The 27,447-nt window shown below is 45.7% G+C and overlaps 1 protein-coding gene and 1 long non-coding RNA gene across 2 annotated transcripts; one reads left to right on the top strand and one right to left on the bottom strand.

Annotated features, from left to right (window-relative positions):
• The first annotated feature begins 6,286 nt into the window (after positions 1–6,286).
• On the top strand, positions 6,287–10,451 carry LEUTX (leucine twenty homeobox). The gene is made up of 3 exons (XM_058708946.1): positions 6,287–6,293; positions 9,132–9,283; positions 10,005–10,451. The coding sequence occupies exons 1-3, from the start codon at positions 6,287–6,289 to the stop codon at positions 10,449–10,451; spliced, it is 606 nt and encodes a 201-aa protein (XP_058564929.1).
• Positions 10,452–14,586: 4,135 nt separating this feature from the next.
• On the bottom strand, positions 14,587–27,115 carry LOC131499230 (uncharacterized). Its single transcript, XR_009255766.1, has 2 exons — positions 26,951–27,115; positions 14,587–14,953 (listed from the first exon to the last, which is right to left on the bottom strand). It is a non-coding gene; the product is annotated as an uncharacterized LOC131499230 (long non-coding RNA).
• Positions 27,116–27,447: the final 332 nt, after the last annotated feature.

Raw genomic sequence — 27,447 nt, 5'->3', positions numbered from 1 at the left:
CCAAAAATAAATAAAAAACGTTGAAAAAAAATTAAAAAAATAAATAAAACCCAGAATCCAGTCAAGTGCCGGGCATTCCGTAGGGTTGCTCTCTTTAGTCTCTTTTAATCTAGAACATTCTCCCTGCCTTGTTAATGTCATTTTGGGAAGTTTCCAGGACAGTTGTCATGGGAAAGGCTCCAAGCACAGGAATGAGCTTGGTGTGACTAGGAACTGAAAGGAAGCCAGTATATCAGGCTTTATCTGCATCCCGTTATAACCTCAGGCTCACCTTACAGCATAACCTCAGGCTCACCTTACAGCACCGTTACTGCTTTACTGAGGTGACCAGGGCCGCACAGATTTCCTGCTGGCTTCAAGTGGGTGTGAGCTGACAGCCCTTTCCTCAGGACCTTTCTCTGCCTGCCACTGGGCGTCTTTGACTTTTGGCCCAACACCCCCGCGAAGCCCTCTCAGCACCCACACACTCGCAAACCCTCACTGCAGGGAAATTAATGCCAAGAGGGTGGCTTTTTTTTTTTTTTTTTTGAGAGAGAGAGAGAGAGAGAGAGAACATGTGGGGGAGGGGTAGAGAGAGAGGGAGAGAGAGAATCCCAGGCAGGCTCCAAGCTGTCAGTGCAGAGCCCTATGTGGGGCTCAAACCCACAAACTGTGAGATCATGACCTGAGCTGACAGACTTAGCTGACATGCTTAACAGACTGAGCCACCCAGACACCCCAAGAGGGTGGCTTCTTAACATGAGGGATGAGAGAAGATGAAAAAATACTTTCTTTTCTTTCCTAGGCAGAGAGTATGAAGAAACACTGCACAGCTAAGAGGGAAGGGTGGAAACCAAGCGGATGCTGGAAAAATCCTAAAAGGCAGCTGGACCCTTATTATGGGAAATTTTATTGCTCTGGTCACAATAAAGACCCATTGCTAGTGGTAAGTGGGGTAGTGAAAACCCATGACATAGCATCACATTAGTAAGCATTTTTTTTTTTTTTTAATGTTTAGTTTTGAGAGAGAGCACAAGAGCTAGAGGAACAGAGAACGAAGAGGACAGAGGATCTGAAGCGGACTCCGCCCTGACATCAGAGAGCTCGATGCGGGGCTTGAACTCACAAACCCTCAAGATTGTGACCTGAGCCAAAGTTGAATCCTCAACTGAGTGAGCCACCCAGATGCCCCCTAAGCATTCTTATCTGTGTTTATTGACTCAAATCATAACCTTGCTTTATGCTAAGGGGAAATAGAAAAAGAAGAGCACACTAAACCCAAAGCTAGCAGAAGGAAGGAGACAAGATTAGAGCAGAGATCAATGAAATAGAGACAACAAAAAAGAATAGCGTCAATGAAACCAAAAGTTCGTTCTTTAATAAGATTGACAGGGGCAGCTGTGTGGCTCAGGCAGTTGAGCATCTTACTTCGGCTCAGGTCATGATCTCACGGTTTGTGAGTTCCAGCCCCACATTGGGCTCGCAGCTGTCAGTGTGGAACCTATTTAGGATCCTCTGTCCCCCTCTCTCTCTGCTCCTCCCCCTGCATGCACTCTCTCTCTCTCTCTCTCAAAAATAAGTAAACATTTTTAAAAAATTGACAAAATTGACCAACTGTTGGCTGGACCGACTTTGAATAAAGACTCAAATTTCTAAGATCAGAAATTAAAATGGTGACATTACTACCAGCTTTAACAAAATAAGTAAGGTTATACCAGAATATTATAAACAATTATATGGCTATATTAGATAAGCCAGGGGAAATGTATAATTCTTAGAAATGTACAAATTACCAAAACAGGCTCAAGAAGAAATATAAAATATGAATAAACCCATAAAAGTAAAGAGATTGAATCAGTCATCTCCCAACAAGGAAAAACCCTAGACCAGATGGCTTTGTTGCTGAATTCTACAAAACATTTTTTCAGGCCATGACCCTGCTACCAAAGCCAGATAAAGATATCACAAAAAAGGAAAGGTATAGATCAGTATCCCCACGTGTCCTTCCTTCCTTTCTTTCTTTCTTTCTTTCAAGATTTTTGTCATAGACTCTGGGTCTAAAGTTCTTTCTTGTCCAGCAAAAAAGCAGACACAGGATTAAAATGTGAGAGATGGCTAATGTCCGGGAAAAGATAAGAGCCCCGAATAAGCATCCTTGCTCTGTATTTGTTAAGATCAGAAGGCTTACAAACGCGATGGATGTGCACATAGAGACAATGAATCTGTGAACATGAACTCATGGGCATGAGGGAAAGGGGGTTTGAAGATATATGGTGTTAGGGGTTTGGGTCAATATAAACCAAAATCCTAGCACTGGGTAGATGGATGTTAATGGCCATGTCTGTTTATCTTAGCCAGCCTAGGGGGATAAGACAGAGCATGTAACCTCAGGATTAACAAGGCACCTTTCTTTTGCTAATTAGCTCCACTCTGGGCAGCTTCACCCGCATTGGTCTATAGCCCTATTTGCCTGTTTATCTAATTTGGTCCTTCCTTCCTTCCTGTGAAAACAGCTTTTTACTATAGTACTAAGTTAGGGGGTGTATGTGCCCTGAATACCTAATCTTATTTACCTCATATACCTTTGTGCTGGGGCCTTTGCCCCACCCTCTCTATCCTGGAGGCCTTTGTACCCCCTCCATCTTGGGAGCCTTTGCCCTCCCCCCCCCACCACTACCTATTTATCTATACTTGTTTACCCAAACTTGGGTATGAGCATTCTATGGCTTTGTGATTCTTTATGCCTTGTTAACCCATCAGTGCAGGCTCAGGGAATTCCTAAGCTTAATTCCCCACAGATTTTATCTTTTAAGTAATCCCTATACCCAACAGGGCTTGAACTCACAACCCCAAGATCAAGAGTTGCAGGCTTTATTGACTGAGCCAGCCACGAGTCCCCCATGCCCATGTATTTTTTCTACATGCTTGGAAAAGAGTAAATATGATGGGTGAAGATCTAGCTATCCTCTCCCATGGTGTGACTCATCTGTAATTTTTACAGGATTATAAATGACCTCTATTAAACCAAATTCTCTCCAAATTATGGAAAGAACACAATTTCAGAAAACATTAAAAATTAAATTAAATCTAGGGGTGCCTGGGTGGCTCAGTCGGTTGGGTGTCTGACTTTGGCTTAGGTCATGATCTCACAGTTCGTGAGTTTGAGCCCCACATCAGGCTCTGTGCTGACAGCTCAGAGCCTGGAGCCTGCTTTGGATTCTGTCTCCATTCTCTCTGCCCCTCCCTGCTCTCACTGTCTCTCTCTCTCGCTCTCAAAAATAAAATAAAAAAATTTTTAAATGAAATTAAATCTAGGGGCACCTGGCTGGCTTAATCAGAAGAGCTGCAACTCTTGATCTTCGGGTTGTGAGTTCAAGCCCTATATTGGGTGTAGAGATTACTTAAATAAATAAAATTTAAAAATTAAATTAGGGGCACCTGGGTGGCTTAGTCGGTTAAGTGCCTGACTTCGGGCTGACCATGGGCTGGGTCCTCTGCAGGGCTTTGAGGATCTCTGGGGAGAGAAGGAGTTATCAGAACCCATGCAAATCAACCCATCAAGTTTATAATGAAGAACAAGAATGTTGGCAGCATAAAACAGAGGTCCTGACCTGGCCCGGGGGGTCAGAGAGGGTTTTATGAGAAAGTAGTGAACTGGGCCAGGGGAGTTGATGCTCAAAGCACATGGAACACGAAGAGAACATCTTGAGGGAGGGACGTGAACTTCAAATTCTTTCCAGCCCCAACTCGACCCAGCCTATCAGGTGAACCCCTGGCACCTGTGTAGCCCTGTCAAATTGAGGTTACTTTGTCTCTCACTTCTCAAGTACCTCATGGTAAGAGTGTGGACTGGTGTCTTCTCGATCTCCAGAGGCCCCTTAAATGGTGTTCTACCTCCCAGAATAAAGTCCAAACTCCTTCACCGTGACCTGGCCTTGGTCTGCCTCTCCAGCTTCATCTTCTCCCATGACCCCTGTCTCCACAGCGCCCTTCTGCCCGCCCCCCCCCAACCCAGACATCAACAGGTTTTCCATGTGTCTGAGCCTTCGAGTTTGCTGTTCCATTTGCTTAGAATGCTCTTCCTTACCCTTCAGTAAAAAAGACACTTCATCAGAGCTGTTTTGCTTGGGTCGCCAGTCTAATGTACTCTAACCAGTGCCGCTGGTGGCCTCCATAATACCAGTACCTATCACGACCAGAAACTATTTATTGGTTTGTTTGCTCATTTATTTTCTGCTTCCCTCCCTAGGGTGCCAGTGCTTTGAGGGCAGGACAAGTCCTATTTCTCCAAATCCTGATTTTTCTATTCACGAGAACAAGACATGGCAGAGTAGTCACTTGAATAACTATTAGGTAAACAAATAAAGAAGGGGCAGGATTTTATTTTTTATTTTTTGAAAGCTTATTTTACTTATTTTGAGACAGAGAGAGAGAGAGAGAGAGAGAGCACAGGAGGGTCAGAGAGATAGGATCCAAGCAGGCTCTGCGCTGTCAGCATGGAGCCTGATATGGGGCTTCACCTCACAAACTGTGAGACCATGACCTGAGCTGAAATCAAGAGTTGGACGCCTAACCAACTGAGTCACCCAGGCGCCCCTGTTTTTACTATTTATTTATTTTTAATGTTTAATGTTTATTTTTGAGAGAGAGAGAAAGACAGGAAGGGGGAGAGAGAGGAAGACACAGAACCCGAAGCGGGCTCCAGGCTCTGAGCTGGCAGCACAGAGCCCAATGCGGGGCTCAAACTTATGGACCTCAAGATCATGACCTGAGCTGAAGTCGGATGCCCAACTGACCGAGCCGTCTAGGCACTCCTGTTTTTAAACATAAATACCTGCAAAATCCTCTGCTATTTTGACATTCATACCCTTTGAATACATCACGCTCTTTTATCCTCATTGGCTTCTCAAGGAGATTCTGGGGATCAATTCTAAAATTTACATGGAAAATTCAAGGCCTGCTTTTACCCTTTTGAATAGATATTTGGAAGGTGTTTCTACCATTGATCACTTCAAAAAGGTTCCCTGAATTTTTTTCTTGTATGAGACACAGTTGGGTGCTTCAATCGTTTTGGGCTACTGACAATGTTTCCAGAGTCAATGTTCTTGGGCTCTTTCAAGACCTCTCCAAGCCAGGCTGACGAGCATGTGGAGATGAGGGATGAGGGTGGAGTGGGGGGCAGGTGAGATGGGCCAGGGCCAGAGTCCCAGCTCCACTTCAGAGATGTTGGGTCCACAATGGGTGCGGGGCCTCCAGGCGGATGACTAGGAACTAGGGCCAATTCTCCTATCAAGTGAGACCCACCCCCCCCATGAATAAGGCCTGTCTTGGAGAAGAACACCATGGGGAGGAATAAATAAGTGAGCAAATAGGTCACCTGAGAGGTGGAGGAAATGCAGAACCGAGAAACAGGGAAAGGGAAGGTAAGAGGCAAGAGGGAGGTATGATATTTTTAAAGTTTATTTGTTTTTAGAGAGAGATAGAGATCAGGGAGGGGCAGAGAGAGAGGGCGGGGCAGGGGAGAGAGAATCCCAAGCAGGCTCTGCACTAACAGCTTCAACTGCACTGATGGATGCGGGGCAAACCCATGGACTGTGAGATTATGACCTGAGCCCAAATCAAGAGTCAGATGCTTAGCCAACTGAGCCACCTAGGCACCCCAGGAGGCATAAGTTTTTTAAAAATGCAACGTATCGGTTAAGTTCCCTTGCTCAGAATTCTCCCTGGGCTTTCAACCATCCCAAATCCAAACTCTAACAGAAGTTACAAGAATGTCTACCATTTAGGCTCTGCCAAGATCTTGACCCTTGCCTGCTGCTGCTTTGTTTGAGGGGCTTCCCCATGCACCTCCCATCCCCGGAACCTCATCCCCACCCTGCGAGGTCTCACCAGTAGCTGCCCAACGCACAGAGCCCATCCTTCACCTTCTGGATTCAATTGCCTTCCCAGTTTACTGTTTCTCTCTGTATCCTGCGTGTTTTCTCTTTTTCCCAGAGTGAAATTTTTGAACGTTTTATCCATTTTGACTTCCATTTGTTTTCCTCCACCATTTGAGGTCAGAGATGAAGTCTGGAATCACCGCTTTATCCCAGGGCCCTGCACAGCATGGGGCACAGAACAGGTTCTCAAGGAGCACGTGTTGAATGGATTACCAGAGGGTGTGACATTAGGGCGGGGTAGGGCAGGGTCTATACTACGTCAAAATTTTGTATAAATGGGAGTCCTCAAACCCAGCAGATACATAGACCGAATTCAGAAGTTCAGCAAACACACGACAGAAGGAGTCCTTGCATTTCAAAAGGATATTATGGCAGGTAAGCTGGGGCAAGGGCAACAAATGCTTGCAGTGCTAGAGGTTGAGCAGTTGGGCCGTGGACAGGCCGAGGCAAGATGGTGAGACTTTGTGGTAGCATCTTGCCAACACCAAGTGGTCAGTTTTGGGAACCACTGGGTTATACCAACAGGAAGCATTGGAACACATTTTGTAACTGGATTCCACCATTACTGTGTACCGTGAGTTTTTGTTTTTCCATGTTCTTTTAAAAAAATTTTTTTAAGTGTTTATTTTTGAGAGAGAGAGAGAGAGAGACAGAGAGCACAAGGGGGGCAGGGGCAGAGAGAGAGGGAGACAGAGAATCTGAAGGAGGCCCCAGGCAATGAGCTGTCTGCACAGAGCCTGACGTGGGGCTCAAACTCATGAAATGTGAGATGATGACTTGAGCTGAAGTCGGATGCTTAACCAACTGAGCCACCCAGGTACACCCCCACTGTCCTATTTTCAGCAGTGGATACAAGATAGTACTTAATATTTGATCCATATTCCATTTCTTTATTACCTAGTGAAATTGAGACTCTTTGCTCTATTTTATTAATTTTTCTTAATGTATGAAGATATATATATATATATATATATATATATATATATATATATATAAAGAATAAGGGCCCCCTACATAAACAGAATCTCCTATGGAAAATGGATCGAATATTGCTAGATGCCATGGTTTTACATTTATATTTTAAACAATAAAACAACTCCCGCTCTGCACCTATTATACACAGAGGCTGTAATTAACAGACTTGCTTTCTGGATACTCAGTTCTTCCCCAAAGCAAGTGAACTATGGGACCATTTTACTGGTAGAGAAAAGGGGTAAATAATATAAGTGTAGTGATACTCCCAGAGTGAGAGAGCTAATAAATGGGAGAATCAACATTCATTCTCAGGTCACTAAGCTCCATACCTGCTCCTCTCACTGGCCTCATTGATAAATGGCCAAATCAGCTTCAAGATCTCACATGCCGACCGGTGTAGATGGCAGTGACCCTGAGTCTATGGCTAATTAGGGCAACAGAGTCTCAAATACTCTATGAATCATATGAACTCAAATGAATCTAACATTGATAATCATGTCACTACCCTATGTAATTCCAACTGTCCTCACAGATATATTTTCTTTTTTTTTTTTATTTTTTTTTACATTTATTTATTTTTGAGAGACAGAGACAGAGCACAAGTGGGGAGGGGCAGAGACAGAAGGAGACAGAATCCGAAACAGGCTCCAGGCTCCGAGCTGTCAGCACAGAGCCCGACGCAGGGCTTGAACTCACAAACTGTGAGATCATGACCTGAGCCGAAGTTGAGCCGAAGCTCAACCAACTGAGCCAGCCAGGCACCCCGAGGAAAGATATATTTTCTCCCACTAGTCTGGTTCATTTTTCTAGGCTATGAGTTTCTAGTATATATATATATATATTTTTTTTTTTTTAGCGTAGGTTTATTTATTTATTCATTTTAATTTATTTATTGTTTTTATTTATTCATTGTTACTTATTGGTTAATTTACATCCAAGTTAGCATATGGTGCAACAATGATTTCAGGAGTAGATTCCTTAATGCCCTTTACCCATTTAGATCATCCCCCCTCCCACAACCCCTTCAGCAACCCTCTGTTTGTTCTCTATGTTTAAGAGCCTCTTATGTTTTGTCCCCCTCCTTGTTTTTATATTATTTTTGCTTCCCTTCCATATGTTCATCTGTTTTGTATCTTAAATTCCTCGTATGAATAAAGTCATAGGATATTTGTCTTTCTCCGACTGACTAATTTCACTTAGCATAACAGCCTCTAGTTCCATCCACGCAGTTGCAAAGGGCAAGATTTCATTCTTTTTGATTCCCGAGTAATACTCCATTGTGTATATATACCACATCTCCTTTATCCATTCATCCTTAGATGGACATTTGGGCTCTTTCCATACTTTGGCTATTGTTGATAGCGCTGCTAGAAACATGGGGGTGCATGTGCCCCTTCGAAGCAGCACACCTGTATCCCTTGGGTAAATACCTAGTAGTGCAATCGCTGGCTTGTAGGGTAGTTCTATTTTTAATTTTTTGGGGAACCTCCACACTGCTTTCCAGAACTAGTATATTCCTCTAGAACAAGTGGACAGTTAGGACAGTTACTTGCTCTTAAACCAGGCTTGAACCATTTTCGCATAGGGGAAACAATTTCAGTGGTGCAGAGCAATCCCAGCAAGATGGTGAAGAGTGGGTTCCATGAGTCAACTTTTAAATAATTAATTAATTAATTAATTGGAGTTTTCCCTATATTTTTACCTCTTGAATTTTTTAAATGAAATTTATTGTCAAATTGGTTTCCATATAACACCCAGTGCTCATCCCAACAGGTGCCCTCTTCAATGACCATCACCCACTTTCCCCTCTCCCCCTGTCCCCCATCCACCCTCAGTTTGTTCTCTGTATTTAAGAGTCTCTTATGGTTTTCCTCCCTCCCTCTCTGTTTGTGTCTTTTTTTCCCCCTTCCCTTCCCCCATGGTCTTCTGTTAAGTTTCCCAGGATCCACATATGAGTGAAAACATCCGGTATCTGTCTTTCTCTGCCTGACTTATTTCACTTAGCATAACACTCTCCCGTTCCATCCCCGTTGCTACAAATGGCCAGATTTCATTCTTTCTCATTGCCAAGTAGTATTTCATTGTATCTATAAACCACATCTTCTTTATCCATTTGAGTCAACTTTTAAGACCAAGCTCTTGGCTCTCGGGTCAGGCTCAGGTAAGAAGTTTATCTTTGAATGTTTTTTGTTTTTTTTTTTTTTTTTAATGAAAGCCTTGTGTCTATTCCTTTTGCAGAAGAGCAAAGGTATGCTCGCCGGAGGCGCACACACTTTAGTGCAGAACAGCTTCAAGCACTGAAACAAGTGTTCGAAGAGACCATGTACCCAGACTGGGTTACCATGATGGAACTTATTTCATCTACTCAGCTAGACGAATCCGTGATAAAGGTATGTCCCTGAGTGTGTGTCTACACAGCACACCTAACCCAGAGCTTCATATACACTTTAGTCATCATGTAATTCCTATTTATTGAACAACCGGTATGTGCGCAGACAGATGTCTTATGGTTTTATTCTTATGACCATCCATTTTATTAGGGAACACTAAGCTCGCAGAGAATCCTCCAAGGATTATAAACATAAGAGCTAGAATTTGAGCCCAGACCTTTCTGACTCCAGACCCATAATGCTACACAGCGATGGATCTCAGATAAGCCCATTGGAGTCAGCTCCTGTTTACGTCTAGATTCTCCCTAATCAGACCGTTCGGTCATTTAGATGCCTTGCAACTAAGTTGCCACAGAGTATTCGGGGTATGAGAACCCCCGAATGAATCCCGAAGACACCCCAAGCTAGACTCCCACTCCAAATCCTTGGTCTTCAGGAGTCTGTCTGAAAATGCTGGGCATCCACCAAGACAGAAGCACCTTGCCTTAACCCCTCCTGATCTAGGGTTTGAGTGCTCTGTCACGATCTTACACTCCCTTTGCCTTCTGGAACTCAGGACAGCAGAGGATAGAAGGAAATGTCCCTTGTTCAGATAACTATGAAGAGATGAGACACTAGCCTTCTCATGCCAAAAGAAGCTAATTCCTGTGAAACATGAGGATTTCCCTTTAGACCTGCCCCCCCCAACCCCCCTTAACCTGCTCACCTCCTCTCTCCCCAGACTTGGTTTAAGAACCAGCGCGTGAAAAGGAAGAAAGAGCAGCAACAAACTGATTCAAATTCGTCACTAAAATCATCAAGCCAGACGATTTCAATCAAAGAGGAGCAACCTCCCTTACCTGTAACTTCAGCAAACACTCATCCCGGGAGTCCCAGCATTTTGGATGCCTGTGACCATGAACTACCTCAGTCTCCTGATAGCGAGCAATCTCCAGGCGCTGGTCCCTCCAAGTGGAATTCGTCTTGGGATTCTCCACCTCATGATCTCCAACAGATATGTCTGGGGGACCCTGATCCTCCTTGGGCCTCCATTCCCTATGACATAGATCAACTTATACAACTATATGCCTTACCTGGGGATGATGATCTAGATCAGTACCTCTCCCCCAGGTGTCCCAGTTCAGGAGATATGGCTGACATACCCACCCTTATTGAGAAAGATCTATGATCCAAATCCTGACCAACTAAGAGACGTTTCCAAAGGCCTTTCATGGGTCAACGAAGTCTAAATGGACCAGAGCCCAGGAATTTGCCTTTCTCTGTGAGAAGAAAGAAATCTAGGATAGTCTGGGTGGTTCAGTCAAGTGTCCGTTGATCTTGGCTCAGGTCATCATTGTGAGTTCGAGCCCCGCATTGGACTCTGTGCTGACAGCATGGAGCCAGCTTGGGATTCTCTTTCTCCCTCTCTCTCTCTCTGCCCCTTCCCCCTCATGCGCTCTCTCTCTCTCTCTCTCTCTCTCTCTTTCTCAAAATAAATCAACTTAAAAAAAAAGAATCTACCTTTAAAATTTTTTTTAGTGTTTATTTTTGAGAGAGAGAGAGGGAGAGAGAGACAGAGCATGAGCAGGGGAAGGGCAGAGAGAGAGGGAGATACAGAATCTGAGGCAGGCTCCGGGCTCTGAGCTGTCAGCACAGAACCTGATGCTTCATTGCTGAGAGGAACCTGAGGCTCCATTGCTGACAACAGAGAGCCTGATGCAGGGCTCAAACTCGTGAACTGAGACATCGTGACCTGAGCAGAAGTCAGACGCTTAACTGACTGAGACACCCAGGCGCCCCAACAATCTACCTCTTATCATTGCCTGTGTAACTTCTGTACTCTGAGTACCGTCTCAACCAAATTTCAGTATTAAGGGCAGTCATAGGTGCCTTTAGAATGGTAGTAGAAACCAGTTAGTTTTCCTTGGGTGCTAGCTTGTCACAACTGACCTAGCTCCATGAAAGCACTCCAACTAAAATCAATGCCATATAGACGAAGCTCTCTTGCACCTGTTCCCCATGGACCACCTTTATCTCTTTAAAAAAGTCACAGGGACATTAGGAAGGTGGTGGACTAGGAGGTCGCAGCACTTGTGTCTCCACAAAACAATGATTTAACAACTAACTACTCACTGATGAAAATAGCTCAGAGAGGGCTCTGGAGTATAAGCAAGAAGCACAGCAACCCAGGGGAACATAAAACCTGAGGCCTCATAGAAAAGCATAGGAGGCATTTTACCTGTGTCATCTCATCCCCAGTTCTACAGAGTTTGTTGCCAAAGAGGGATCTCCTTGGCTGTGATGCACTTACCCCTGACAGCTTCAGAAGCACTTCAGAAGAAAAAGAGAGTAGGGAGACTCCAGCAGCTTTCACCACGAGGATTCAAGTGGCCCGTGTGGCCCTCAGGGACACCTGCAAATTTTGCTACTGAGGACTCACCCAGTGTTCACCCATGCTGATCCCAGCTGATGGAGTTGCCTAGAGTCCGTGCCCCCAAGCCCGTGTTGGAAGAGGTTATAGAAAGGATAAGACTGCTGGTTGACCCATGAGCTGGACATTGACAATCAGAGGCTCCTTACCCCCTCCCCTGTCCCTGGAACATGCATTCCACTTGACTTTCCCCACAGCCAGTGTAAATTCCCTCATTATTAAACCTGCTATTTACCAATCTGGAGTAGTCTGCCTCTTCTGTCTTTTCTTGCCCTCTGTACGGTGGCCGGTTTCAAATCATATCTGGCAAGCTCCTGGGTAGCTTGCAAACCAACAACCCCTGGAACAGGAGCTGACACTTCAGCCCCATCCACACTGGCCCTGACCTACCACATGAACACCCACATCCTTGCTGGTTAGGTGCTTATTAAGAAATGCAATGAGGGGCGCCTGCGTGGCTCAGTCGGTCGAGCGTCCGACTTTGGCTCAGGTCATGATCTCACAGATCGTGAGTTCGAGCCCCATCAGGCTCTCTGTTGTCAGCAATGGAGCCTGCTTCAGATCCTTTGTCCCCTTCTCTTTCTGCCCCCGCCCCACTTGCTTTCTGTCTCTCAAAAATAAATAAACATTAAAAAAAGGAAAAAGAAATGGGATGAATAAAATGGATATTGGTGGAGTTCAAACAAAGATTTTAGTATAGTACTACCCAAGATTGGGCAGGCCAAAAGGACCCCCTACTGGCCTCCCAACATTAAAGAGCCCCAAACAAGTTTGTTCTATTTACCTTAGTTTGGAGACATTTTATTTATTTATTTATTTTTTTAATTTTTTTAACGTTTATTTATTTTTGAGACAGAGAGAGACAGAGCATGAACAGGGGAGGGTCAGAGAGAGGGAGACACAGAATCGGAAACAGGCTCCAGGCTCTGAGCTGTCAGCACAGAGCCCGACGCGGGGCTCGAACTCACAGACCGCGAGATCATGACCTGAGCCGAAGTCAGCCGCCCAACCGACTGAGCCACCCAGGTGCCCCAGTTTGGAGACATTTTAAAAGCCAAGAGTCAAAGATGATAATGAGAAACCTGCCTTGCAATCGCCTCAGGCAATAATTAGGCAGATTAATCAAGATGAAGATTGACAAGAGCTCTCTTGGCTCAACCTCTTCCTGGAAGCCCAAAGTTAAAATGGTTAGGGGGGTGGAGGAGTTTCCAGACCTCGTTGACATGGGTACAAAAATCCATCCGATGCAGGCTACAATCAGACTGAGAGAACATGAAGATACAAGGGTTGGTGGGATTATGGTCGTCGAAATGTTTCAACAGGATTCCTCCACAATAGTGGTGTTTCTCACCTGGTTGTGTTATGGGGTGGACGTTGTGTCTGAGCGGGGAATGATTCTCCTACCTCATACTGTAAACCAGAAAGCATGTGAATCTGCCCTTCCAGCCACAGTATTCACTGGATGTGGTAAATCCGGAACAAGTAAGATTGCCCGAGACCACACAGTGAGAAATGGAAGGCTGAGTGCCGGTAGTACAAATTCTCTGTGCAATTGCCCTATGTGGAGTGTAGACTGGACCTCCTGGCAAAAGCCTGTGAGCATCTTTCAGTAATGACAACTGGGGCTCTGGACCAGAGGATTCCCATTTGAGAAGAAAGCTTGTTATCCCTATGAGTTTGCTATTGGAACAGTGGAAACTGTCCTTCTCACTAATGGACCTTCTGGTTTCTAGAAACCAGAAATACCCATAATGTCTTGGGTGATGTTGGAGAGATGTTTTACTGGGGATGTCAGTACCCACAAGAGTTCCATAATAAAATGGAAATAATTTATATGGGATCTTGCTGCCTGGGGGACATGAGAGAGCCTCTTTTCTTCTAGGAGAGACTTTGGAGCCATGAGAGGAGCCACTGGACTCTAGTGTCACTTGGACAGTGCCTATGAACAGCTCTCAACTGATTGACCAAGTACTGCTTAGGTCTGTGGACCAAAGTTCCAAGGTGAGTGGAGAGCATCCTGTTTGGAAGACAGCCTCTCTGACTGAAGAAAGTTAAAAAAAAGTCAGCTCAGTGGGCTGAACTTCACGGTGTTTTCCTAGCATGACAGAAGATTTGAACAGTAGAATAGGCCCCTGCCCATGGGCAGTGGCCAATGGCTTGGCCGTACAGTCAGAAGAGCAATGGAAACCTCCCCTAATCAAGGGATGCCCATAGGGGGAACAGCCTAGAGAAATCACTATGAGAATCTGAGGGGTTCATAAAAGTAGGACATGTTGTTGTGCATCAGAAGAATCCCTTTCCAGATTTGGAAGGTGATCGGATTCAACAAGCGAATATTGCTGTATGCTTGCTTCTAGTGGTCATGCAATGAGTGGATATTTCTTTTTTCTCTTTTTAAATGTTTATTTATTTATTTATTTATTTATTTATTTAGATACCAGGGGAAGGGCAGAGAGAGAGAGGGAGAGAGAGAAGCCCAAGCAGGCTCCCTGCTGTGAGCGCAGAGCTCTACGTGGGACTTGATCCCACAAACTGTGAGATCATGACCTGAGCCAAAATCAAGCGTTGGGCACTCAACCAACCGAGCCACCCAGGCGCCTGGATGAATGGATATTTCTACAACAATGCCGATGTGGGCTAGATCTAGACCCATTCCCCTTGCACCCTCTGGGCACAAAACGCCAATAAGAGCTGTTTTATCTGCCTACAAGAGCCTGCAGACGTTTATATGGCAGATTCCCTGGTGGTCCGGACATGGTGGTAGCTGGCAAGTGAGACTGATGCTGGGAGCCCTGAGGAGGTCGGGGAGGGGGACTACAGATGCGATCTGACAGGAATAGACACTGACTCTGGACCGGGTTTGCCTACCCCGTGGCAGAAGGACACGCTCATGTTCCTGAAACCCAAGTTCGGCTGCCCATCAAGAGATGAGCTTTTATTGGAAAGGAATATGAGCTTTATTCGGGAGGCTGGCCACCTGGGGAGAAGGCAGACTCTTGTCCAAAGGCCAACTCCCAGGTTTCCGCCTGGCCCAGAGATTTTTAAAGGGGTTAAGGGAGTGCAGCTGTCTGTGACATTTCTTGATTACATGCGGACTCGATGATGCCAGCTACAGAGTTATCTCGGAGCTTGGAAGTTGTGCAAGAAGTTCGAGTTCCTTGGTGCCTGGAGTTTGGGCGGGTTGTGCAAGAAGGTTTGGTTCCCTGGTATCTGGGGGTCATTGGAGAATACTCTGCTCTTTCCGAAAAGGAGGGCAAGGTCTACAGGGGAGCAGAGGGAGGTCAGTAAAGTCATTCGTGTGACCTTGAAAAAGAAAAACATTTTGCTAAAAGATTGCTGGGCTCATCAGAAAGCTAAGGGGACTTCAAATCGACTTGCTTGGCCTCTGTGGCCTGGGGACGTTTTGGCCCTTTATTCCCCAAGGCCAGCGGTCTGCATATCTCAAAGAAAGCAAATTAATTCTGTCACAAATCAAAGGCCTCAAGTCGGCAAGCAAGGAGTGCATTAACTTGAAGCAGGCTAACCCTCAGGGCACCGTAGAGAACTAGAAGATTGCACCAGTGTGGACAGATGACTGTCATTTCTTCAGATGAGGGACACACTCTACAGCCCACAGTGTCTGACAATGTGCAGAGAGAGCTCTTCCCCAGAGCACTAGCGGGATGGAGAATTGGAACGGGCAATTCGGACACTGGTTGTCCAAAATGCGGAGGTGCATGCTTTCCATAAAAGCATGAAAAACCGGTTCGCACACCTTCACGAGTGTGTTCTCAGACTCCACATGAGCTGGGCTAAAGGAGCGTCCCCACTGGATGGAGCCCTCTGCTTTTCTGTGGATCTGGGGAAAGGGGGTGGGGGAGGGGACTGACGTACTTTCTTCTCTATATCACCTCTACGGTTTGTACCCTATCTGACGCCGCAGTCACAGGACCTGGGCTACCACACCAGAAGCCGGGAAGAGGATGATCCCTCCCTAAGAACCTCTGTATTTTTAAACCTTATGTCAGAATTCCCAAGGGCCTGATGAGATGGGTTGTGCCCTCACGGCATCTGGCAAGACTGGGGTTAACAGCGGACGCAACTGTATTGCCTGGTGGGGGAGACCGCCCGCTGGAGGGGTGGGCTTGGGGAAGGGGCTCGTTCTTCTGCCTGCAGTCCAGACCAGTATGGTGGCCAAACTCAAGGTGCCTTCCAAGGGTGGAAAAGTTTGGGCATAAAAGGAAAAAGAAGGAATAGCAGCTGAGGGTAAAGGAGTGAATACACAGGTTATGCAATGAGGGAGAGACTCAACGTTGCATTAACACCTTGGAAGAGGCTCAGCACGAGAGAGGATACTGTCTCTTAGCTTAACTGTACCAGATGCCTGACTGGGTGAAGCCAAGAGTATGTCTGCTTTTGGAACCTTGACAAGACCAAATGGCAGCTTCAAACCTGAGTAGCTTTGCCCTGGAGACACTTTCATATATATATATATATATATATATATATATATATATATCCTGTTTTTTTTTTGTTTTTTGTTTTTTTTGAGAGAGAGAGAGAATCTCAAGCAGGCTCGATGCAGGACTCGATCCCATGACCTTGGGATCATGACCTGAGCCAAAATAAAAAATCAGATGCTCAACCAACTGAGCTACCCAGGTGCCCTGACACACACACACACACACACACACACACACACACACACATATATATATATTTGACTGGATTAATGGCTGAAATGGGACCCTAGTAATGTGCTAGTATCCTCTGACTTTTTAAAAAAAATTTTTTTTTAACGTTAATTTATTTTTGAGACAGAGAGAGACAGAGCATGAATGGGGGAGGGTCAGAGAGAGAGGGAGACACAGAATCGGAAGCAGGCTCCAGGCTCCGAGCTGTCAGCACAGAGCCCGATGCGGGGCTCGAACTCACGGACCGTGAGATCATGACCTGAGCCGAAGTCGGACGCTTAACCGACCAAGCCACCCAGGCGCCCCTCCTCTGACTTTTATAATCAATTTGCTTTAAGAGATCTGTATCCAAAGGTCAGGGGGTAGACTGTGATATTGTGATACCTGTGAAAAGTACAATAAGAAAGTACAGTTGACCCCTGGACGATACGGGCCTTAGCGGTGCCAACCCCCACGCAGTTGAAAACCTGTGTATAATTTTTGACTCCCTCCAAAATGTAACTAGTAATAACCTACTGTTGACCGGAAGCCTTACGTATAACATAAACCCTTTGTTAACACGTATTCTATATATGTGGAATATACTGTATTCTTACAATAAAGTAAACTGGAAAAAAAAGAAAGTGTTATTAGGAAAATCATAATGGGGCGCCTGGGTGGCTCAGTCGGTTGAGCGTCCGACTTCGGCTCAGGTCACGATCTCGCGGTCTGTGAGTTCGAGCCCCGCGTCAGGCTCTGGGCTGATGGCTCGGAGCCTGGAGCCTGCTTCCGATTCTGTGTCTCCCTCTCTCTCTGCCCCTCCCCCGTTCATGCTCTGTCTCTCTCTGTCTCAAAAATAAATAAATGTTAAAAAAAAAAATTAAAAAAAAAAAGAAAATCATAATGAAGAGAAAAGGCATTTACAGCCCTGGACATATATTTTATGAAAAAATCAGCTTATAAGTGGATCCACGCAGATCAAAACCAGGTTATTCAAGGGGCAACTGTATATGTTAGCCTTCCCCCTCAGTTCCTGGCTCACAGCATTCAAAATCCTGTAATTTCACCAGTGGTTAGAGCCTTAGGGGCACGTCTTTTGTCCTAATATTTGGATTTTGTGCTTGGTTCCTGATACAGCCCCAGTGCACTGAAGGTGAAATGAGTGTTTTATTCAAAACAAGCCCTTTTCACCTGAGCGGCTCAGTCGGTTGAGCCTCCGACTTTGGCTCAGGTCATGATCTCATGGTTTGTGAGTTTGAGCCCCACATGGGGCTCCCCGCTGTCAGCACAGAGCCCGCTTCGGATCCTCTGTTCCCTTCTCTCTCTGCCCCTCCCCTGCATGCTCTCTCTCTCAAGAATAAATAAACATTTTTTTAAAAAGCCCTTTTCTTTTCAACCAGACTGAGTTTATGTTAACGAGGTGACTTTTGGGAAACTGGGGGGTGGGGAAGGGATGGTTGCCAGGGAACCAATCCTGGGATCAGAGAGTTGGAATTTCCAGCCCCACAACTTGACGTCTAGCGGGTGGAGAGGGGCTGGAGGTTAAGTTGATTACTAATGGTCAGTGAGTTCACCAATCATGCCTACATAATGAAGCCTCTATAAAAATCCTAAATGACAGGGTTCGGAGAGCTACTGGGTTGGTTAACAAGAACACATCTGTGTGCCAGAAGGATGAAGCATCCCAAACTCCACAGGGACAGCAGCTCCTGTGTCAGGACCCTTCTAGACCTGGCCTTATGTGTCTCTTCATTTACTGTTCATTCACATCTTTAATAACCTTTTCTTTTTTTCCCTTTTTTTAAAAAAGTAAACTCTATGCCCAACGTGGGGCTTGACCTCACAACCGTGAGATCAAGAGTCACATGCTCTACCGACTAAGCCAGCCAGGGGCCCCAATAACCTTTTTAATAAATGGTAATCTAATAAGTAAACCGTTGACCTGGGTTTTGTGAGCAGTTCTAGCAAATAATCGAACCCACGGAGGGAGACTGGGAATCCCTGACTTCTAGCTGGTTGGTCAGAAACACAGGTGACAATTTGTACTTGAAGTTGGAGCTGGACGTGGGGGACAGTCTTGTAGGACCGAGACCTTTCCCTGTGGGATCTGATGCTACCACAGGTAGATAATGTCCAAACTCTGTTAAATTGTAGGACACCCCGCCAGGGTCTGAGAAGTGCTCGGTGTGGGAAAACCCACATACATCTGGTGTCAGACGTGGAGTATTGAGAGCAGAGGAGAAACAGAAGAGTTTTTCTTCGCGATCATCTATGTAGAAAATAACCCAGCGACAAATGTTTAGAATTAATAAACAGGGGCGCCTGGGTGGCGCAGTCGGTTAAGCGTCCGACTTCGGCCAGGTCACGATCTCGCGGTCTGTGAGTTCGAGCCCCGCGTCGGGCTCTGGGCTGATGGCTCGGAGCCTGGAGCCTGTTTCAGATTCTGTGTCTCCCTCTCCCTCTCTGCCCCTCCCCCGTTCATGCTCTGTCTGTCTCTCTCTGTCCCAAAAATAAAAAAAAATAAAAAAATAAAAAAAAAAAAGAATTAATAAACAAATTCAGTCGAGTTGCGGGATAGAACATCAACACACAGAAATTAGTCACGTTTCTACACACAGGCAGCGCACTATCTGAAAAGAACGTAAGAAAGCAACCCCACTCACAACAGCAACAAAAGAATAAAACGTTTAGGAATACACTTAACCAAACAGGTGAAAGACTTACACCGAAGCGGGCTCCGTGCTGACAGCAGCGAGCCCGATGCCGAGCTTGAACTCACCAACCCTGAGATTATGACCCGAGCCGCAGTCGGACGCTCAACCCACTCAGGCGCCCAGGAACAATTTTTTAAGGTTAAGCAAAAACCCAAGGTATTTTTTAAACTGGGTGGTGATACACGCGTGTTCGTCTTATTATTCTGCTGTAAGAACAGTGAAGAAAAAGAAAACATTAAAAAGTGGGGGCGGGGGGTGGTGGGGAGAGACCTTTAACCAATTCCCTGCGTGTGACGGGGGTGTCTGTCCTTGGACGAATTGGAAGCTGCGTCTTATACCGCGGCCAAGCAGGGGTCCTGGTGGTGGAGCCCTGACTCGGTAGTGTGACCCTGGAGGGCACCGAGCAAGGTCCTGAGAGTTTGAGATAATAGGTGTAGCCAAGATTTGGGCGCCGCCTGGGTGGAGGCCGCGTTGCCTAACTCTAGGGTCACTACCCACATTTGAGCTCCAGAGGGCGCCAGACGCACATAACATGCCAGATGCTGCTCCGTGATGGTGCGGTCCTCCATTCCCTCTGCGGGCGGGCAGCACTCCTCCACCCCATTTACAGGGACCGCTGCTTCCCAGGTCTACGAACTGGTCGGTCAACCCAAGTGGGCGTGTGTTTAGCCACTGCGACCCGCTTTGCCAGAGGACGTTCTCTCCAAGTTTACGGGAGTGTTTCCAGCAATGTCAATCAGGACTTAAGACCCCACCCCTTATCCTTGCCGCCCAATCAGGATCGACAACAGCTGGCTCCTACAGGCATCAACAGAGCAGAGGATATTTTATACTCCCCAAAATATACACAAGCAAACAAATGAAAATAGGGTTTCTCCATGGAAATATTAATGACAATAAGTAGAAAGTCTGAATTACCAATAACCAAAGAAGTAACAGAGGAAGTAAAAGGTCTACACTCTAAGATTGACATTAGATGATTTATAGCCAGTTCTACCATATAGTGAGACAAAGAATTGCTAGGATTAGAAAGTGGTCCAGAGAATAGAAAAAGGAAGGAACGCTACCAAAATCTTTTGAGGGGCACCCAGGTGGTTCAGTTGGTTGGCTTTCCATTACTGATCTCTGCTTAGGTCATGATCTCATGGTCGGTCACATGGAGCCCCGCGATGGGCTCTGTGCTGACAGTGCAGAGCCTGCTTGGGATTTTTCTCCCTCTCCCTGCCCCTCCCCCCCCCCCCCCCCCCGCGCGCGCACACACACACACACACACACACACGGTCTCAAAAGAAATAAATAAACTAAAAAAAATCTTTTGGGGTGCCTGGGTGGCTCAGTTGGTTAAGCGTCCAACTTTGGCTCAGGTCATGGTCCTGTGGTTTGTGGGTTCAAGTCCCGTGTCAGGCTCTGTGCTGACAGCTTGGAGCCTGGAGCCTGCTTCGGATTCTGTGTCTTCCTCTCTCTCTGCCCCTCCCCTGCTCTCTCTCTCTCAAAAATAAATTAAAAAAAAAATTTTAAAAATTACAAAAAATCTTTTGAATGGTTGGCACAATTCCCTTAGCAAACCTAGAGAAACAATAAAAAACTAGGCAAATGGAACTCATAAAACAGAAGGAAAAATTCCAAGTCAAATATGAACCAATTGAACTCAGCAATGTTTTAAGACAGTAATTCATAAGAAATGATAGGGATGCTGTCAGAAATACAGAAATATCTCAACATTACAAACTGTGCCAGTGCGTCCTGGCTCACTCACAGGTTAAAGATGAAATAATATGTGATCATCTCAAAAGGCATAGAAATGTTGCAAATTCATGGGACAAGCCCACCATCCTAGCACTTCCTCCCTCTGCCTTTCCTCCAGCTTCCTCCAGCCAGGAAGCCGGAGCACAAATTCACCATTCCTTACAGCGTGGAGAAGAAAGAGCTAGAACAGTGAGGAGAGTCAGAACCCTCAACTACCTTAAGGGCAGCCTGCAAAACAGGGAGAGCTGCAGAGATGGGAGACAAGGGAGAGAGAGAAAGAGGGAGGTGGAGAGAAGTGGGGGTGGGGGGACACTGGGAAAGTGATTGAGGCAGAGAGGGAAATATAGAGACGGGGGGGGCGGGGAGATGAGGGTTAGATGGAGGGAGACTGAGGGGCAGAGAACCTTAGAGACATTTCCTCATCTGAAAACCATCACAGTGGGGCACCTGGGTGGCTCAGTCGGTTAAGCATCCAACTTCAGCTCAGATCATGATCTCGTGGGTTTGTGAGTTTGAGCCCTGCATTGAGTTCTGTGCTGATGGCTCAGGCCCTGGAGCCAGCTTTGGATTCTGTGTCTCCCCCCTCTCTCTCTGCCCCTCCCCTGCTTATGTTCTGTTTCTCTCTCTCTCTTTCTCTCTCAAAAATAAACATTAAGAAGAATTAAAAGTTTGAAAACCATCACAGTGATGTTCAATCAGTGGTGAACTCGGTTAAGAGTTCAATCAGTGGTGTCTACATGATTTTATTAATTCTGAGCCCCTCTGTTTTTTCACCTTGCAAGATCTCTACAAATCGGGTTTAATCCTGTAATTGAGGGCATCTTATAGTTAGTTGCCCTCCACTGGACAGCAGTCCTGATGCATCCCGTAATGTTTCAGCACATATCACTTAAAAACCATTTGAAAAAGGAATACAAATCCCAGTTCTTGTCCAGTAGCCCTGTCATTGACACAGTGAAAGGAAGAAAGTTGAGCGCTTTTCTAAGAAATGCTCCGTCAACAACACTCTTGATTTCACAAGGACGATGTTTACGGGGAAGCACAAACATCAAGAACTCTTAAGTCAGAAAATAAGTCAGAAGATGAGAAAATGAGTCAAAATGTCTGCATTGATGGACGGATAGATGGATAGCTGTGTATAAATCAGGTGTAAAAAAATATATATACACATATGAATGGTAAATCTAGGTTGATATTATGTTCCCTATAAAATTCTTTCAGGGGCGCCTGGGTGGCTTGGTCCGTTAAGCATCCGACTTCGGCTCAGGTCATGATTTCACAGTCCGTGAGTTCGAGCCCCGCGTCGGGCTCTGTGCTGACAGCTCAGAGCCTGGAGCCCGTTTCAGATTCTGTGTCTCCCTCTCTCTCTGCCCCTCCCCTGTTCATGCTCTGTCTCTCTCTGTCTCAAAAATAAATAAACGTTAAAAAAAATTTGTTTTTAATTCTTTCAAATTCACTGTATGTTTAACAATTTTCACAGTAAAATTTTGGGGGAAAATGATGGAGAAATCAGATTCTGAGCATGAGGAAGTCGTAGATATACCTTAACCAATTAATTATGCTTGTATTTTTCATTGTAGATAACAAAGAGCGATCTGTTAAAAAAAATCTTTTTCGGGGCACCTGGGTGGCTCAGTCGGTTGAGCGTCTGACTTCGGCTCAGGTCATGATCTCACAGTTCGTGGGTTCCAGCCCCGCATCAGGCTCTGCGCTGACGGCTTGCTCAGGGCCTGGAGCCTGCTTCAGATTCTGTATATCCTTCTCTCTCTGCCCCTCCGCCGCTCATGCTTTGTCTCACTCTGTTTCTCAAAAATAAATAAATAATTTTTTTTTTTCAACATTTTTTATTTATTTTTGGGACAGAGAGAGACAGAGCACGAACGGGGGAGGGGCAGAGAGAGAGGGAGACACAGAATCGGAAACAGGCTCCAGGCTCCGAGCCATCAGCCCAGAGCCTGACGCGGGGCTCGAACTCACGGACCGCGAGATCGTGACCTGGCTGAAGTCGGACGCCTAACCGACTGCGCCACCCAGGCGCCCCAATAAATAAATAATTTTAAAAAATTAAAAAAAAAATCTTTTTCTAGGGGGTGCCTGGCTGGCTCCGTCGGTGGAGCTTGCGACTCTTGATCTTGGGGTTGTGAGTTCGAGCCCCGTGTTGGGTGTGGAGATTACTTAAAAAAGTAAAATCTTTTTTTTTTTTTTTTTTTTTTTTTTTAATTTTTTAACGTTTATTTATTTTTGAGACAGAGAGAGACAGAGCATGAACAGGGGAGGGGCAGAGAGAGAGGGAGACACAGAATCGGAAACGGGCTCCAGGCTCTGAGCTGTCAGCACAGAGCCTGACGCGGGGCTCGAACTCACGGACCGCAAGATCGTGACCTGAGCCGAAGTCAGACGCTTAACCGACCAAGCCACCCAGGCGCCCCTAAAAAAGTAAAATCTTAAACAATTTTTTTCTAAATAAATCTAAAAGTGCTCTTTTAGTAAATGTATGCTAAATACTGTCAGTGGTAACAACACATTGTGTCAGCATAACTGCTAGCAATTTTTTTTTCCTAGTGGTAAATAGGCCAATGCTGTATTTTATAATACAAGGCATCTTCAGTTTGATCAAATACGGCATATTATTTTGTAATCAAAACAAATGTTAAACCCAGTAGCAACAAGTACACCCAGGGCTCAGATCTTGAGATGAGGTTAAAAATTGTTGGTTTTGAGATAAGCACTGGGTGTCATATGTAAGTTATGAATCACGGGATTCTATTCCTGAAACCAAGACTACACGGTATGTTAACTGACTTGAGAATGAATATATATGTGTATATATACACACATATATTGAGAATGAATATACATATATATTCATATACTTATATATTCATTGGTTTTGCTTTTCATTATATTCTTCAGTACCTTAAAATTTTTGCCATTTTTTTGTTTTGTCTTATTAAAAAAATTAAATCCTGCCTATTTCTGTTTCTGGATAGTGGAAACATCCAGCTCTCTTGGAACAGAACTTCTGTCTTCTGGAAAAGTCATGAGAATGACTCTTTAGTCACACAAATGTAAAGCAAGTATTCACCCCTGACTGGTAATTCTCACTTTTTATATTCGATGTGTCTCACATCCTTTTTCCTCCTCTATTCTTCCTCAACTGCTTTCTCTTACATTATGTTAATTTTAGTAAAATTTTCAATGTTTATTTGTTTTTGAGAGAGAGACAGAGCATGAGCAGGGGAGGGGCAGAGGGAGAGAGGGAGCCACAGAACTCGAAGTGGGCTCCAGGCTCTGTGCTGTCAGCCCCACTGCGGGGCTCGAACTCACGAACTGTCAGATCATGGCCTGAGCTGAAATCAAGAGTCGAATGCTTAACGAACTGAGCCACCCAGATGCCCCTAGAATATATTTCTTAACATAGTTCTTAGAGTAATTTTTCTCCTTATTCTCCTCTCCTCTTGGTACTCCGATTATGTGTATATTGCTTGACTTAATGGTGTCCTGCATTTTTCTGGGGCTCTCTGTTCGTTTTTTTTCATTCTTTTTTCTCTCCATTCTTTGAAATGCATGATATCTATCTTCATTTGCTAATTCTTTCTTCTGTTAGTTCAGATCTACTGGTGAGCCCCTCTAGTGAGTTTTCATTTCAGTTATTGTACTTTTCAGCTCCAGGTTTCCACTTGGCTCTATTTTATAATGCCCAAGTCTTTTTTTTTTTTTTTTGAATGTTTATTTTTGAGAGAGAGAGGGAGAGCAGGAGAGGGGCAGAGAGAGAGGGAGACACAGAATCCAAAGCAGGCTCCCAGCTCTGAGCTATCTATCAGCACAGAGCCTGATGTGGGACTTGAACTCACGGACCGTGAGATCATGACCTGAGCCGAAGTTGGATACTTAACTGAGCCACCCAGGCGCCCCTGTAATGTCTGACTCTTAACTGATATTTTCAATTTGGTAAGTCATTATTGTCTAACTTCCCTTTACTTTTAAAATCATGATTCCTCTTGGTTATTTGAACATATGCTATTTTGAAGGCTTTGTCTGTTAAATCCAACTTCTGTTTATTCTCATAGGCAGTTTCTGTTGCCTGCTGTTTAGGGGTCATACTTCCCTGTCTTACAGAACCCTTACCACGCTTCCTTCCTAACTAGCACTGTCCCATAGAACATTCTGCAATAATAGACATGTTCTCTACGTGCACTGTCCAGTATGATACACACCAGCCTAACGTAGCCACCGAGCACTTAAAATGTGGCCAGTGTTACTGAGGAATTGAATTTTTCTTTTTCTTTTTTGAGGAACTGAATTTTAAAGTTTTATTTCATTTTTTTAATTTAAATCTAAATAGCCGTATGTGACTAGCGGCTACTTTCTTGAACAGTGAAGTTCTAGACCATGCTGAGTACCCAATTCTCTAGAATCCCCTAGCCAAGTGTTCCTGAACCTTCCAGCATCTGTATGCCCCTCTTCCTAGCCCACCTGGCCCCCGACACCCAGGCCAGGTCATGCTGGTCTGCACGCCTCTAGATCCAAGGGGTGGGCAAGAGGTGGTCTGGGAGATGGACCACATTTTCATATGGAGATGAGGGTGTCCACATAAATGCATGGATGACCCCTCAAGGATTCAGGATGTGGACAGAAGTGGGAAGAGATGGGTGTGAACCCATGCGCCTCCATTTGTACTTTTGGTCCAGGGTTGACAAATGTCAGGGATGATTTTGACTGGCTATGTCCCATTTCTTACCTGTGTAGTGGCTACGTGTGTGCTCACTGTATCATTTTTTCAACTATACATAGATCCAGATATGTATAAATGTGCAAATATGTGTGTACAAAGATGTACAATATCCTATGTAGTATTATATGTAATGGAAATATAGTATACATATGTATATGTGTTTATATACGTATAGTGTATATATATAGTACTATGTATACAATATATACACAATTTAAAAAATGATTTAAAAATTTTACAACTGTTAGCTCTTCTCATGACATAAAGCCTTGTACGATTGGTCTCTCTCTGTCCTGATCTGCCACCCTCCCCTTCGTGCTCAGCTCCAGCCGCACTGACCTCCTTGCTCCAGCCAGCAGGCCGCATTACGGAGGAGTTTGGCCGAGGGGGCTCGATTGGTCCTGTCTTTATTTTGTAATTTTTAATTTTGTAAAAATTTGAGTACAGCTGACACACAATGTGACATTAGTCTCAGGTGCCTGGCCCTGCCTTTATTTTTTAAAATTTAGTTATTTTTCGATGTTTAGTTTTGCCAGAGGCGGAGAGAGCGCAAGCGAGGGGAGGGGCAGAGAGAGAGAGAGGGAGAGGGTCCAAAGCGGGCTCCGCGCTGACAGCAGCGAGCCCCATGTGGGGCTTGAACTCAAGAACCGTGAGATCATGACCTGAGCCGAAGTCAGATGCCCAACCGACTGAGCCACCCAGGCGCCCCCGGCGCTGCCTTGAAAGCCCTTTGTGTTGGCAAAGCAAAGAAATGTCTGTGATGGGGGTCGGGTGAGTGGGAGTGGTCGAGGCTGGCGTGGACAGACAGCCAGACAGCTGTCAGGAGTGATGTGGCCCCTTCCCCGGGGTTGGGAGGAAAGGTGTCTGCTTATGTAAGAAAGCTGGAGACTGTTCTGAAGGCCGCCAAAAAAGGAACAGTTGTGGTGGATGGAACCATCAATCAGGTGCCCTGAACAGGTGGAGCCTGGGGCCACTCTCAGCGGAAAGCTGGGCTCGGAGCTCCAATTACCAGCACAGAGAATCCAACTGTCCAGACTGGTGCCAGAAGGGAGGGAGAGGGGGGGACAGAGGCCTGAGTCAGCGGAAAGAGCGATTCCAGAGCACCTGAGGTGACTGCAGAAGCACCAGAGAGGGAGCTGGAGACCGGTAACGGTGACATCTAAGTCAGCGGTTCTCAAAGTAGGGTCCCCGGGACCGGCAGCATCAGTTCGGCCTGAGAACTCGTTCAAAATGCAAATTCCCAGGCTCCCTTTAACGAGAGGCAAGAAACTCCGAGGGGAGGGGAAGGCCCAGCAATCGATGTTTCAACAAGCCCGCCAAGGTGATTCTAATGCGCGACCAAGTCTGAAAACCACGATCTCACTTTAACGAGCATGGACGGGGCGCCAGGCATTCTTCCGGGTGATTTACCTCTAGTAACACACCGGTCCACACAACAGCATTACAAAATCGGAGGGGCGCCTGGGTGGCTCAGTCGGTTAAGCGTCCAACTTCGGCTCAGGTCGTGATCTCACGGCTGGTGAGTTCGAGCCCCGTGTCAGGCTCGCTGTTGTCATCATAGAGCCCGCTTTGGAATCTCTGCCCGACCCCCCCCCCCCCCCCGTCCCCTGCCCTCCCCGCCCCTCCCCTGCCTGTGCTCTCTCTCTCAAAAATAAACAAATATTACAAAAATAAAAAAAGAGTGACCGGTGGATCCTCACTTAGGAATGACTGATCCAGATCATTAAAGGAGGCTGAGAATTATCTTGGGGTACCTGCGTGGCTCAGTTGGTTGAGCACTGGACTTCGGCTCAGGTCATAATCTCACGGTTCGTGAGTTCGAGCCCCACACCGGGCTCCACTGCTTCATTGTTGTCAGCGCAGAGCCTGCCTGGCTTTGGATCTTCTGTCCTCCCCATCCCACCCCC

This window comes from Neofelis nebulosa, chromosome 17, assembly GCF_028018385.1.
Source record: "Neofelis nebulosa isolate mNeoNeb1 chromosome 17, mNeoNeb1.pri, whole genome shotgun sequence".
In the NCBI taxonomy this organism is placed as follows: domain Eukaryota; kingdom Metazoa; phylum Chordata; class Mammalia; order Carnivora; family Felidae; genus Neofelis; species Neofelis nebulosa.
The sequence above is the reverse complement of the archived record's forward strand: the minus strand, read 5'-3'. Positions and strand labels throughout refer to the sequence as shown.

What these genes read in the sequence shown, in the direction of transcription:
- LEUTX (XM_058708946.1), top strand. An exon ending in TAGACGAATCCGTGATAAAG is followed by an intron (nt 9,284 to 10,004) that starts GTATGTCCCTGA and finishes CTCTCTCCCCAG; the next exon opens with ACTTGGTTTAAGAACCAGCG.